At 37.6% G+C, this 15,849-nt stretch overlaps 1 protein-coding gene across 6 annotated transcripts in view; it reads right to left on the reverse strand.

The window, feature by feature from the left end:
- LOC117155283 (PAR-domain protein 1) overlaps window positions 1-9,878 on the reverse strand; it is a 101,063-nt gene extending 91,185 nt beyond the window's left edge. For all 6 annotated transcript variants that reach the window (XM_033331129.2, XM_033331126.2, XM_033331128.2 and 3 more), the window contains exon 1: window positions 9,485-9,878. In XM_033331129.2, coding sequence (XP_033187020.1) covers window positions 9,485-9,863 — 379 coding nt within the window. In that variant the 5' untranslated portion in view covers window positions 9,864-9,878. The remainder of the gene's footprint in view (window positions 1-9,484) is intronic.
- Between the last annotated feature and the right edge of the window lie 5,971 nt (window positions 9,879-15,849).

Below are 15,849 nucleotides of genomic sequence, written 5' to 3' on the forward strand. Positions count from 1 at the left end.
TCAACGTAACAAAGCACAAAACATAAATATACAAGAGATTCCAGGGCGAAGAGTCGAGAAAGAGTCACAGTTTGAAGAATGGGATCGTATCCGATGAAATCCAGTTTAAGGTTCAATTATTATACATTTGTGGATAATTAACGCTTTATATTAATGAGTGAAAACCTGAACTCAACCGAACGTTCCTACGATATGACTGAAATTCCTGAGTGAATCCTTGAAGATTCGAGAAAGGATCAAAGTTCGGAGAATAAAATCCTATCCAATAAGACTCGCTTCAAAATTAAATTATTATCCTTTTGTAAATAATTAGTATTTTATATTAATGAGTGAGAACCTGAAGTCAATTGAATTGTTGCTACAATGTGATTGAGATTCCTGATTCCACGAGGACACGAGAAAGGATCACAGTTCAGTGCAGAAAATCAGCTCGTATTCAATCAAATTCACTTTACGCTCAAGTTCAAAATTCTTTTATTTCTATCTTGTTGTTAAATATATTACTAATATGCGAAAATCTGGATTCGACCCAACATCCTTACGATATGACATAATTTGTGATTTACGAGTGTAATCGATCGAAGGTTCCCTTTGACTGTCTCGATATTTCGTAGAGTGTCGCACGATTCAAGGAACGAGTCGCGGGCTGAGTCATCGCGCGAAATCCACCGGAAGATCAGATCGGCCCACACGCGCTGCTCATGGCTCGCATGTGCAAGAGATGCACGCACTGATGCAGCTTCATGGGCCACAGCCTGGTCAGGGGATCACAGCCGCGATTTTCCACGAACGACGACCCATGATTCGAATCTACTGTCCTAAAAATCTATCTTCCCTAGTTGCGATCATTCCTCCAAAACATATTTTTCTAGAAACCGACGAAATACTTGTTAACTACAACTTCTAGTGTGGCTAACAATTTGAAGATGTTCCTAAGTCAGTTCCATTATATCCAAGTTTGTATTAATATTATTCACATTATTTTACTTTTTATATTTGTTACTGGTAATACTTCAAGAAATTACCTACATAGAAAGATCCCGACTGATCATGACACACGGTGAACAACTGGAACAGGAGGAAGTTTATAAAATAAGAGGTCGAAGAAGGCAGCATAATTTCAAAGAGTATATTTGTATTTAATAGGAGCAACGAATGAACATAATATGTACCACAGAATAAACGACTGTTGCCAGTATAGTAAGAAATGTTTGCTATAAAATATCCGCCACCCTGTGAGGTTCTACGAAACCAAACTGATCAACTTTTGTCGACTTCTCAATTTCTCAATTTCACTACACAAGTACAGTGGAACTTGGTTTATATGAACGAAATTTTAGCAGTGGCTAATTAACTGAACTTTAGCTGAGCTCCTATTACCTCAACTATCACCGAGCGTCGATCCATTCATATATGAACATCTAACAATGTACACTGTAGACGTTATGTGACACATTATATATATAATTTAATAGCAAATGTTTCGTGGAATCCTCTCATTTGAACACGAACTTCTATTAATTGAACCAAGAATCACAGATGGACTTCTATTATATGAACGACCTGCTTACTTACATGAATCAACTTATCCCCCAACAAGTTCGCATAAACGGAGTTCTACTGTACAATTAATGTGCCTGTTACATAAGCGCGATTAACGTTCAATCGTGTTCGATGCAAAGAGACGAAAGTCTGAAACCCAAAGAAGAAGACAGAAGAGCCGTGCGTCGCATAGTATCGAAGCCTTGAACAACCCGGAGGAAGGGAAAAAACATGGAAAATCCCCATGAACAGCGGAAGTCATTTGCTCCTCGGGGACTTGGCAAGCAACAGGACAAATCCGCACGTGTAGGTATGTAGAAATTACCGAATGTCAACACGATTACAGAGAACGTCGCGACAATTAGTTCCACCTTGGTTATTCAATGGACAAGAAGATCCAGCGAACAATCTTTCGTAGATCTTTCGTAGATCCTTTGCAGATCTTTTACTTCGGTGTGCATCGTGTGTAATCGAATGGATCCTGGTCTGTGTTCGCAACGTATCTCAAGGACGCGCGCGTTCCGTCTCGTTGCCGAGGATAATGCAACGTTCCAGGATAACTCCGCGGTCTCGATGATGTTGATTTCTAAGCGGGGAATCGCAGGATACGCGAATAATCGATTTCCACCTCCTGTTTCTCCCACTTTGTCAATCGTGAATCTCTCCCGCCGCCGGATTAGCACGAGGTAAACCGAGTGAGTCTCTTTCTGTCTTGATTCCATTCGTTCCGCGATTCGTTTCCACCTCTTTTCTAAGCTACGACGCGATTTTTTTCCCTCGTGTAACGCCTACTTGGCGATCAAGGATTCGCTGGAAAGCGAGCTTCGTATTCACTTTCGAACGGTCGCAAGCAGGGACGGTATCCATTTTGATATTTACACTCGGATATCTTGATTGATCTTAGCCCTGTCCAACCCTTCCAGTCAGAGATAGTTTTGTTCACGTATATCGCAAATTGGAAACTTGATTAATTCTTCTGTCAAGTATTAGGTTGTCCCAAAGTTTTATAAAGTTTTATAAAGTTCAAAGTCTTATAAGGAAATAATAGATGCACGATATTGTTTGTTTTATATTATTTTATTGAATTATGTATGGTCCATTCTGTTCTATTGGAACGAATAATATTAATAACATAATAATGTGTAATTATATTACAATAATATAAATAATATAAAACACAAAATATTGTGCATCTATTGTTTCCTTATGAAGTGACAGAAACTTTTGGGACAACGTAATACAATAAGAGTAGAGTCTTGCTTTTCTCTTTGATTTTTGTAATTTTGTATGCGTCTTTCATTTTGATCCTTTCACTATTTTATTCTCCTTCGAGTATTATGCTTTAGTCATTGCTGGTTTTAGTGATAATAACCATATATCGGTATGTACGTATTGATATATACATATATATCGGTCATAAATGTTAGGATATTTAGACACTCTTGCGCAACTGAACTAATGTTATTAGTAATATTTTTACGAGTCACGAAACCATACTAACAGTGATAATAAATGTTGTTCCAAGGCATCGAATAATACAAATTACGAATTGTCTTATTATTCTATTCGACGCAGACTTCGACAATTATTACAATGTATTCTGTAAGCAACAATCTGTAACTCGTTAATTCTTTAATATCATTAGTTGATGAATTATTGTGCAACAGAGCTCTGCTGATATTTATCGCAGTACAAAGTGAATAAATTAACGATCAAGTGAATAGCAACCTACAATTTGTAACTCGTCAATTCTTCAATGTTATGAGATTTATATTGATATTTATTCCAGTGCAAAGTGAATAATTAAATAACGATTAAGTAAATGGTAATTTTACGACACGCAATTACGTTGGACCTATTCCACCCCCGAACCCACAGCAGATTAATTACTGTTGATTACTGTTATTATTACTGTTACTTATTATAATCACTGCAATTATTATTATCATTATCACATCTTTCAGATTTCATATTTTCATTATAACTTTTTAATTATGTATCATATTAATTATTCTATACTAATTGAGAGTTATATTTCTGATACTTAGCGAAACAAATTGTTTTCGTTTACTACTTATTTTGCATTTTCTATTGTATTATATAAGAAATGTAATATATATCATCACGAATATTAAAAAAGGATATACAATGAAGTATTTGGTTATTCGAGTCCGGTTTAACCAAAATTCCGTATTATTCGAAACACTTTGAACTTTACCATAATACATTTCACTTCTTTCGCAAGTTTAAAACGAATACGATAAAAGAATACGACTATGTAAACAGTCAATGTAGCCTTAAAGCACTTGATCAAATTTCCAATCAATTAAATGTAATCAATTCGACCAACGAGTAATATATATAATATGAATAATAAATAATGGAACCTAAATACACGTACAATATTGTTTTTCTTATAACTTTATTGCACGATTTAGTAACAATCTTGCACCCTTTCGTATTATTCCTTGGTTCGTGTCCACATTACGGTCGAATGATCGAGATTCTACCGTGTTTATCATCGAACACAATAAGATAGATATCAGATCCAAGATGCTGTTATATAATTAAGAAACGAGAAAAGTCCAAGAAAAATTTCTGGATCGTGGAAAGAGGTAAAAGAAAAAGATCGATGGACTTTCGCGTACACTTAGCGAATACTGGCCACACGATTTGAATAAAAGAATAGCATAAAAGTACAGGACAGGCCAGTAGAAGACAGTACAGCTGATGGAAATGGCGAACGATTAGATACGGTTTTCATGTACCGCCACTCCGGATGATGGACGTTGCTGTTTATTTCACCGACGGGATTATCGTGAATTTCCATGGGAGAAAAATAACCGCGTGCATGCATTGCCACGTTATTCGTAACGGTCTCCTGCTATGAAAACACTCGTTCTTTCGGTTTATTTCGACGACGCTGTCGAAAAATGTACACGGATCTGAATAATTCCAGAATGTAGAACGAGAAGATGCAGGAAAATAACGATAGCTTTATATGTGGACTGGCAGACGAATCTATTTGGCTTTACAACGACCCATTTCTTGGAAACTTGATTAACTTTTTATAAACTACATATGAAGGTAGAATCTCGTCTCTCTCTCTCTCTCTCTCTCTCTCTGCGTTATATAATTTTGTATGTACATTTCTTTTTTTTCCAAGTTTCATTTCTCTTCAAGATTCATGCTTTGACCATAGATAGTATTAGTAAAATGAAATTTTTGCATATTAATTATCTTGATACTTAGTTGGACCATCTTCAGCATAAATATGTTTACAATGAGTATTTATATTTTTATACTAATATTTTATAAAGCACCTAAAGTTTAAGCGTCCTGTAACTTCCATATGCACTTTTTAATTGGTTTCGAATTTTACCAATATAACCGTGACAATCGTGTCTCGTAACGCTCATTACGCATATGGTTGTTCATTTAAATGTAAAAAAGTTCGTACGATGAAAGTGGAAGAACGAGCAAAAGGTAAAGCTTGGAGGTTGGCAGGTTGCTGGAATTATTAATTAAAAACATTAAAAAGTAGCTAGTAGTTGTTCGTTTAATTTCATCCTTGGTGTCTCGCGAAACGAAAGCATCGCCATACGACGTTCTCAATGTCTTCATTTATTATTACACCAACATCTGAACCTTCTCTTTGTGTTTCGATTTCACACTATTTTTCGGTGAAAGATTATATTAATCGGCCTTTTGTAGAACGATTTCTCTGCAACTTGTCGAGTTTGACGTACCGAGCAGATTCGATATTTCTGAAGAAGAATTAACGTGAATGCAGAGAAACGACAAAGAGGAAAATTAATTGTTTATCTTCACATTTCATTGATGTTTTATCATGGCTTCGATTTGACGCACGAGGGTTAAATAAATTTATTAAACAAACTTAAGCGAAAAATTCAACAGTATTATAGTAAATAATGGTAAATAAATCACCTTTGATATTTGCAATCTCCAATGGAAGCAATAAAATCTAGCAAAGAATCGATAACGAATTAGCAGCTCTATTGCATTAAATCGATATAAGATCAAAGAATCGAGCCCACCGGCGGCCACGCGATAATCATTATGATCGAAGGCAATCTTGCAGAAAATGACCATCGTAACCTGTAATGAGCCACTTCCTTCGGTCATAGTAGCCAAGTTAAGCAAGCGGGTTACACAGCTTAACCCTACCACGATCCTCGAATTTTTATAGTTTAACCTTGTTCTTCTTATTTTAGCAGATAGGAAAGATTTCGAACATTTTAGAAAGATGTTTAATTTTAAAGGATTAAGATACGAAATCATGCATATCGAGAAGGCTTTTCTCACCTTTTGTCCAACGCGACCGAAGGGTTAAAGAGTATGTTTTGTGACGTTTAACGACGATTACTTGGCGATTACGATCAACTGCAATTCTTCCAACATTATTTTACACATCATCTGGTAAACTAATTCTTCTAACTTGTCGGAAGAATTCAAATTGATTGGTCCAATATTAAAGAAGTCATTCTGCTTTAAAAAGCGCTAACTGTGTATATGTACTTATTAACAGAATAAATGCGATTTAGAGCGATAAGCGTGATTTCTTCGATCTTTGTATTTCCTACACTTCTTAGAATATCCTCAAATTATCAATATATCGTATATTGTCGACATTTCAAAATTCTAAACTAGAAGGATCAATGTGTATTATCAATACAATATTGTCAATAAATACTTATAATAAATATTCATACCAAATTTTGTCAATATCGTCAACAAGTATTTGCAATAAATATTTATAACAGATTGTATTGTATCTATAATATACATCGATCCTTTTAGTTAATAAGCTTGAAACATTGACGATATACATATATCGATAATCTATGGACACCCTTAGAACAGCACCCAATAAAGTAGTCGCTAATAATCTTGCAGTTGATGCGACTCTAAATAACAATAAGAACACCGATATTCAAAACCAAGAAAAGAAGGGAGGAGAGAAAAGAAACGAAAGAAAGAAAAGGAGGCGAAGGAACAATTTTGACAGAGCTAGACACTTGGAGGCGTCAGCATGACGGAGATGCGACACGAAAGACGCGAGTTTTCTGAGAGGAACGTTTGCGTAACCGAGAGCCACCGACGCACATACACATAATCTATGGAGGTTACAGGCTCTTACGTATCCAACGGGCCGAGAAACAAAAATGTCGACGAAAACGACTCGATCGACTCGAGTAAATCCACCCTGTCTGGTAGACTGTCACGAAGGGATGAACACGAGGAACGAAGAAGAAGAAGAAGAAGAAGAAGTTTCGACGCAACCGTCGCTGAAAACGAACGCTGAATTATTCATGGGGAATCTGTTGCTTTTATTCGACACCCCTGCGTTGTCGTTTGTACTTTGAATTTATTTAGGGAAAACCGATAGAAACGGTTTGCTTCGATGAAAATCGTGCGTGTAACGTTGATTAGAGGGTTGGCGATGGAATTTTATTACACATACGTAGACACTATTATGCAGAGTCGGCTGGAAAATTTGATAAGTTTCACTGGATTTATTAGGGGGAAATTCTGAGAGATTCGTGCAGTAGACTTTGAACTTTGCACAACTCGAGGGACTATCGTTGTTGTTAAAAATAAATAATAGTATATTTTGATCGGCAGCTTTTAGGAAAATATTCTGTTGAGAATTTCTTTGGCGCGAACTTTGAGCTTCGACCTATTGATATTACAAGTAAATGATAAATAATAAAATTTGATAAACGATTGGAATTTTTTAAAGGGAAACTTGGGGGACTTTGGGGAACTCGAAAAATTACTTTTAATATACCAATAGACAAAATATAATATTTATTACACGAAAGAATAATTGGCGTTAGTATTTAATGAAATTATTCTTTATTTGTACATTTTATCCTGAAATATCCGTCGTTAAAAGTAGCTAAATTTATTATGAGCAAAGAAGAGTTCAATTGTGAGAACTCAAAAAGACATTTCGTTATAAATTTAGCAATGTAGATATAACGTTTAAATTTGATGTGGCAATAACGTTTCGTCCTTTGGAAGAATGAAAATAAAAAAAGGAAAGAAAACTCGATTTAATCTGTATAACAAGACGATTAGATATCATATTAGATAGAGTAACATATTAGATATCAATTATTGTAATCGATGGATCTGTTCGGTTTTTCGTCCGCATTCATTCGACGCTACCAAGAGATTTAGCCTGTAAGAAACGCGATCCTCCGGGGTATAACCAGGCCAAAATGTACAGGAACAGAGAATGGGATTTTAATCAGGACGATATACATGAAAGAGAAGGTAAACTGCCCGACGTTATTAATTCCTTGAGAAAGATCGAGCCATTTGGTGATTGACGTCGCGTGACGTTCGACCACGCCGTCGCTTATGTAATTTCGCGGCGAATCCTCCAGGGTTGCGAACAGGATAATAACTATACGGAAGCCAAGGACGAGATTCGTTAGAATCCGAAGAATCGCGAAAAAAATTCACCGAATTTTTCTTTCGAATATTTCTTGATAATTTTCAGGATAAAATAAATCTTTCGATAATAATTCTTAACAATCGGTAAATTTTCATGGAAAATATCAGTTGCAGAGGCTCGTTTACTGTTTGAATCAGGGATATCGATCGGGAAACGTAAAGAAAATTTGCGATAAAACCACACGATTAAGAGATTTCGATGTTCAAATCATCTGGTTAGAAATAAAAATGTAAATTAATATAAGAAGCTGAAAAGGTATTAGCTTTAAGATAATAAGTTACACAAAAAACAATTCTACATACAAGTTTCTGCAAGCGTATGGTTTACATCGATACACCGTAGATTTCTCACATACTTATTCCTGGCTTCCCATTATTATTTAAAACAATCACACGCTTGTGACAAATCAACGACGTGAAATTTTTGCGAAAAATAGAATCTTTGTGGAAAAATAACGTTATGAAAATTATTTGCACGTATGCACCTCTATTTAAATAATCAGATGCTTCCCGGGTAAAAATCAGCGCATTACGCAGCCATTTCACGGACCACGTCGTATGTCCGCTACTCCGCGTACAACCTTACGACCGTGCATTGAGAATCGCCTGTTCGTACACGCCCTTATTTCCAAATACACACGTCTATTACCTTCGTTGAAACAATTATCCGAAAATTACTCAAATCTAGCCACCGTGCGTTGCTGGAAAGCAGATTTTCTTTCGGTTTCTTTGCGCGTTTCGTTCGACCAATACGCCTCCTTACGTTTACGACTGTGTCGAGTCTATACGAAATAACCAATCAGATAAAATATACATTAGTCCCTCAAATTTTATTTTATATTTTTTAAAATATATTTATATTTATAAATTTATATTTACGCGATTATTATTATATTTTTACGCGAGTCTCTCGTTTACGTGCTAAATTACAACACAACTTACGCGGTGGCCTTTACGCGCGGTTTTTAGTTCACGCGGCCAGAAGATACATTTTGCTAGAAGTTTTCAAAGTAACAAGCGCACACAATAGCTTATTCGACGATGTTAAAACGCATCGGTGCTATATGAGATAAAGATAAGAGCACATTACGTTGCGGCAGTCACCGTATGTGTACATATTTTTCTCTTTCCTACTGACAGCCTTTATTTTCGCGATTTTCATTGAAATTTCCATTCAAAACGAGTCCACGTGGAACGGTTAGTCCGTGTAAATTGGCTGTACGCTGAAACTACGCGTAATAACACGCTAGTCTTCTTCCCAGCAACCCACACCTTCACACTCATACCTGTACGCACCGGCTCACGAAAATACTTCACGCGACGTAACAGGTGTCGAAATACTTTCGTGAGTACCTGTACCTCTACAAATATCCCTTGTCATACCCAAGTAACTACGCAAATACCTAACAATGCACGGTCCGTAACGAGAAGCCATAAAGAAATTAGTATTGGATACCTGTTCGGTCGTAAGGAGCGGCTCTCCTCGGCGCGATTTGTCCCTTAACAGGGTGGAACTGGTGCTGTTGGTGTAAGGGTGGCGTCTGGGCGGGTTGTAACTGCATATGATACTGCTGAGAAGTGGAATAATGGGCGGATGCGTTCGCCGTGGATGCCGCCAACGATTGTTGCTGATACTGGCCTGGCGTCTGATACTGATTAAGATGATTCGGATGATGATAGTGAGGATGGGAATGCGTGTGTGGCTGACCCGTAGCTGGACTGTGAGGGTGTGAATGGGAATGCGGGTGAGAGTACGGGCCACACCAGGTGTAATATTGCTGCCAGGAAGCGGCGGCATCCACGCTCGCCATCCCATCGCCTTCCTCGCTTCCCATTCGGACCACGGCCAACGATCTCTCCTCGATGCCAGTTTAAAACACTCCGATCATCTATCTCTCTTTCCACTCGCACGATTTTTCACTAAATACACGCGTTCTCCCTTTTCTCTGTTGCTGTTTTGTTCACGCGTTTCGACAAACTCTCAATTCCTCGTTCGATTCTTCAGAACTGTCTATCGATAGTTCGTAGACGGTTCGTCCTCGAGGAGATCGTCTTCTCTGGTTTATGTTCACACTTGCGGATACACTATGAAATTTTTATGCGTTCGGTATTTGTAGCTTGAGGAGGACACTGAATTTTATTGAGGACACCGAGGCGATGGTATTCCTGTGTTTTATGGGAGAATTATTAACCGTGTAACGGAACACAAGGGTTCAATGTATGGGGAAAGGTGCACAGTACCAAAAGCTAGTTCTCGTTCCTACCAGTACGCGAGTGATTAATACGAACGAATAATACGGTTCTGCGTAACGTATTTTGAAAGCATGTTGTTTGCTTAATTTTCGCCGACGTTCCGAGACATTAATGTTCGTCGACGTTCAGTGCGCAGACAGTTATTTTTCAGAGCTGACTTGCTGTTTCTCAGTTTCTCTAATTCAAATAATATACTATCTCTTCTTACTAATGTATCGGGCAACGATAGTCGTTGCGCTACGAACCACGATATTTTTATTCTTGCGAATTATCAACCAGTGTTATAAAACTACTATACTACTATAGAAAAGACTTCCCTATTCATTCATCATCGTTGCATTTATTCCATTTACATTGTAAATCTCTTCCCGTTCATTTGAATTTAATCAAATTTGGTTTAAAATTCAATTAATAAAATAAAATAAACTTATTGTTGGAGCGGTCCCTCTATTTTCCCTACTAGAAATGTTTGTTAAATCCGCGAAGGAGACGCCGAATCTAACGACGAATTTTGACGAAAATTACACAGCTTGGCCGCAGGATATTACGTTGATTTTAATCGAAGGAACGACGCACGAGACGCAATGTCGAGAAACGAGCACGGCATGCGAGTCGCCAAGGACCCGCACATAAACCTTCGGCAAAGGATCGAGAAACAATACCTCTAGCCAATGTTAATACATCGTGATATCCCCTGCCCACGCCAGTTTCACCAGACTATAAATTTTTCATGCCGATCGGGCGTCCTGATCTCATCAAAATTCAACGCAAACCTCGTTAAACCTTCCACGATCGAACGAAACAAAAAAAAAGGAAATTAATCTCGAATTAAACTGGAATTACTCTATTTATTCAACGACAAACTAAATGTCACTGAAGAAGGAACGATTGTCCGAAGTCGACACATTTTTCTATTTAAGAAATTCCATTCTTTGCCCGCATAAATTTCATGATTAAAATTCACGATCCAGAACGACGATTATCTCGTTAAATTTTTGGGGAAAAAGAAACGGACCTCGAACACCGATCTCGAATCACAGTATCTCGTGAAAACGTCTAAAGCAAGATAGTCGCACGAGGAATCGCGCAAGTCCAAGGTAACAACGAAACCAGCTCGATTTAAGAAACCAAATTGGCTCTTGTCTCACACCACGCGTCCGCACATATATCTGCGAGGTACACATATGCGTATAATATACGAACGTATCGAGTATATAACGTAGATTTACATGGCTGTAAGTATACGTATGCGTACACCGCTCATAATTATTCAAACATCGATAGAACTATTTCTTGAACGACTCGAGACTCGAAGTACGGTCAATACAATCGAAACTAAAATTTATATTCAATATCAAATTGTAGTGTTAAACGCAGAGAATAAAGAATAAAGAATCGTATAATTACGATTATTACAACTGTACAATGACAAATGTTACAGTAATAACGGCGTTATTAATCGCTTACTATACCCTTATAGCAGAAACGAATTAAAAATAGCATAAAAGTTATATAGCATAGTTCGAATAATTATAACCAACAGTAATACACTCGAATGTAACGTATATATAACCATATAATACACACGGACAATAGTGTATGTGTGTATATATATATATATGTATATATATGTATACATTCACGTATATATACGTATATATATATATATATATGTATATATATATATTTTTTTTATATTCAACGTCCCCTTTCTTACGTTCCTTATAGCAACGAACGTACGAAAACGAAAACGAGAAGAAAGAACTAAAAGAAAGAACGGCAATGTAGGACTAGCTTTCGTGTCGATAGAAGTTTCACCAAAAATTGACGCGAATAATAATCGACGAGGAAGGATGGACGCGCGCGTAGAGCCCGAAGAGGCTCGAGGATGACTGAGAGGAACAGGTTCCTCTCCTCCGCCTCGAGCAAAAGAGGGTTGAAAGCACGAGGCACGGCGAGTGAGCGGAGCTCGACGCCAGGGGGATGTGCTCCGGTCCACGTGCACCAGGAGGCACGTTCCACGGTCACGTGTATGCTTTACGCACCACCCCACTTCGTCCCTCCTAGCCGGAGTTACCAGTGTCTCTGTGTTCCACTTATTTATTATTTCTGCCACCGTATGAAATTCGAACGTACGGAACGATGATACTCGAAGATTAAACGGGCAACGAGTTTGTTAACGTAAGACCAGATGATAGTGTGCGATAATTAGACTGCGGATTTTTCAACTGTGGCTAGATCGTGTTGGAATATTCAAGTTCTACGTAGGGAACACGTCATATTACGTAAGATTTATGTGGCAGACAATGTAAAATATAAAGTATGCGATATAAATATGATGTATATGTATAAATATAAATATGAAACTAACGTAAGATATAAAATACACAATTATATTTATGTTTGCGAAATATGAATCACGTTTCCACCTACCTACATTTAGTTATCGCAATTTCAGTTGCAATAAATAACAATAGCTTTTTCAAGGTTTTCCATAGTAAATTCGAATCGTTTCTCTGGGAAAAGTAATTTGTACGTTGGAAACGATCGCTTTACGTTACAAAATTGGAATGTACACTAAATTAAAATACAAATCAGAGAATCTGGCAAGAAACGGCGACCAAAAAAATATTAAACGAATTCTTGAAATTCTTGAGATTATTTCGCGGATATTTTTACTCGTCACAGTGACGTTCTCTTTTTGTGTACAAAGAAATACTGTAGATTGTGCGCTAATAATTAACACTTACGTGGCGTTAAGCCAGCGTCACCGTTCACCACAGTGTTAACATGTCCGCAACTATCGTTTCGTACGCAAACTCATGTCGTAGTTGCGACACTAAAAATCGGATTCGCATTCTCAAACAAACACACGTACGAAACGAATTTCCTCAGCTTCTTCCCTCTATTCTATTTCCATACAAAGACGCAATAACGACACACGAGCCATGCAAAAGTCATATCGATCAACTGCGACAAAAACACATACATGGGAAAGCACAGGAAAGGCGATCGCGTCACAAACATTGTTTTTCAAAAGGCAAGTCGAACGGTTTAGCTTCCGAAAGGTTACGTAACGAACGAAATAGAATTTCTATAGAATGGAATTTCGAGGAAACAAACCGCACAGTTTGGTTGATCAACGTGTCGAATCACCGCGTTATTCGACTATTCCTCGCGGAGACAAACGCGAAACTGTAGAGCGATTAAAAGGAAGAGATCAGATGAAAAGCTCGTTTTCTATTACGGTGGCTGTATCAACGAGGGGAAAAGGAAATTTGGAAGTCAATAGTTTTGGTTGCTTGTTAACGATACATGAGTTGATTCAGGTTTCTGGGGATTTAATTAGCGGGTCACGCGGAGAACTCTCGGCGGATGAATAATGCGATTCGGGATAGTAATCATCGACTAATTGATACTACAGGTGGAGGAGGTAACGACGATACGATCGTAATGGGGTTCGATCCGATTGTTGTAGAGCAGATGGCGGATACTGGTGACTTACACGATCAAACCCAATTTGCGAGAAAATGGAAGAAGACGAAAGAAAATAGACGATTGGTTGTCCGAGGGGTTGATGGAGAGTGGTGTTTAAAGAGATCGAGGAGGATCGTAGATTTGGGATAGGATTGGGTCAAGTGAGGTTCAGCACTGGGAATGTTAATTACGTTACGTGTGATGGCATGTTGTCTTCCGAATGTCACGTCTGTCCACGTCAATGCAAACGGAGAGTTATCAATAATTAGCAAAGGCAGTGTAAAACAATCTGCGCTGTAACTCCGAATATAAATCAAAGATTCGTAGTGTCAGATTATAATTACTTTAATTTCTTACCCCTCGAGTTGTCTCTTTTTAAAACAATCGATAGTTATAATTTTGTAGAAAGGAAACGACGCTTCGTAATGATTCGAAATTTTATATATTTCAATATTAACAAATAAATTAGCAAACGTGTCAGTCTGCTTTCTAAATCTAGCTCGATCATGCCGGGCCAATTAATATAAAACGTTGAAATGTTTTATGTTTATTGGAGCCTAGAAAATTTCTAAAACAGTCGAAACGAGACTCGTCCGAAGGTTTCTCACGCAGCTTCGCACGGCTGATGCAAATTATTGTGCCACGTATCAATTTAGTGCGTCATAGCGGCAATTACGCGTAGGTCGCAAGTCAGTGGTGCTGATCGTAATCTCTTTTCGCTATACATTGTACGTATGCCGGATTGTTTATTCTTCGTAAATATCACTGAAACGAGCGGCGTTTTGTTATTTACTTTCCAGTCGCTTACATGGAAACGGCATACCAAGGCGTGCATCCACCGTCCATCTCCTTTCTCTTTTTGTAAAACCATAAATCACATACATATGTGAAAAAAAAATGTTTCAGCAACCTACCATTACGTAAACAACGTTGTCTATCTTTTCTAGAAAAGAATGAATTTCTGCAACTTTTACATTTCCTATAAAATTGCGGTTAGTGGTGATATAAAATGATATAAAACGAATTTCTTCGACTTTTACATTTCCTGTAACATTGTGATTAAATGCGATACGAAATGATAAAAAATGAGAACTGAATCTTTTCAATTTCCAAATTTCCTATACAAACGTGACTAAGTATGATTTAAATGGTATAGGATGAAATAAAACGAAGGATGAATTTTGTTCAACTTCTACATTTCCTATAAGATTCTGATACCAGAACGATAGAAAAATTTCGTTGTTCTTTATCGTTCTTCTTCCTGTAATTACTCTACAAATCTGTAACTAAGAATTTTCGCAGTGTCCCGAGACAAGAACAAGTGTAAATTCCTCAATTTACAAATCAGCAAATGTTCCTAATTTCCCAGCACAGAGCCCAGTTCGCAGCAAAATCTCCGGCACTTGTGTCAAATCTATCAAAGTCGATTACATTGATTAATACAAGGTATACTATTCATTTGCAATAAATCGAAAGGTATAACCGATTCTAACCATCGAAAAAAATATATACCATAAACTTAGAAACTTTATAAATTGCCTATCTCAAAAGGTGGAGATCTACAAGTGACAAAGTATAGTACGTACGATGAAAGAAAGAAAAAAATCAAGGGAACTTGAGAAACAAAAACAGTAGAGAGAGGCAAGAAAAATGAGGAGAAAAGTGGGAAGAGGAAAGTTTCGAAGACGGGAAGTGAGGACGTACGCAGACAGGATAAGGAGTACGTTGACCTGAATTGACCTGACCTGCGACAACCCAACGTGTTCGACGGCTAAACTGTCGTATATCAAAGTAATCTCATGCGCGGATCATTGAGGAGAGACTCGGTCCCCGATGTGTATGTATGCGGCCACAAAAGAACACTCTGACGGGACACGTTACGAGGCGATCGCTGCCTTTTTCTACACTAATGCCCACACTTAATGTACCACCTCGTTTGCCCTTATTAATCTTACATGGAGCATTAATAAAACATCGTTGCCTCGCAGCACAGTTATTTCGCCATAAATCATTGCACTATGCGCTACAGATGCTTCTTCGAGTTATCTTCTTCTTATTATGTTTTGATATATTTGCCGACTTTTGGGACAA

This window comes from Bombus vancouverensis, chromosome 12 (genome assembly GCF_051014615.1).
Source record: "Bombus vancouverensis nearcticus chromosome 12, iyBomVanc1_principal, whole genome shotgun sequence".
In the NCBI taxonomy this organism is placed as follows: Eukaryota; Metazoa; Arthropoda; class Insecta; order Hymenoptera; family Apidae; genus Bombus; species Bombus vancouverensis.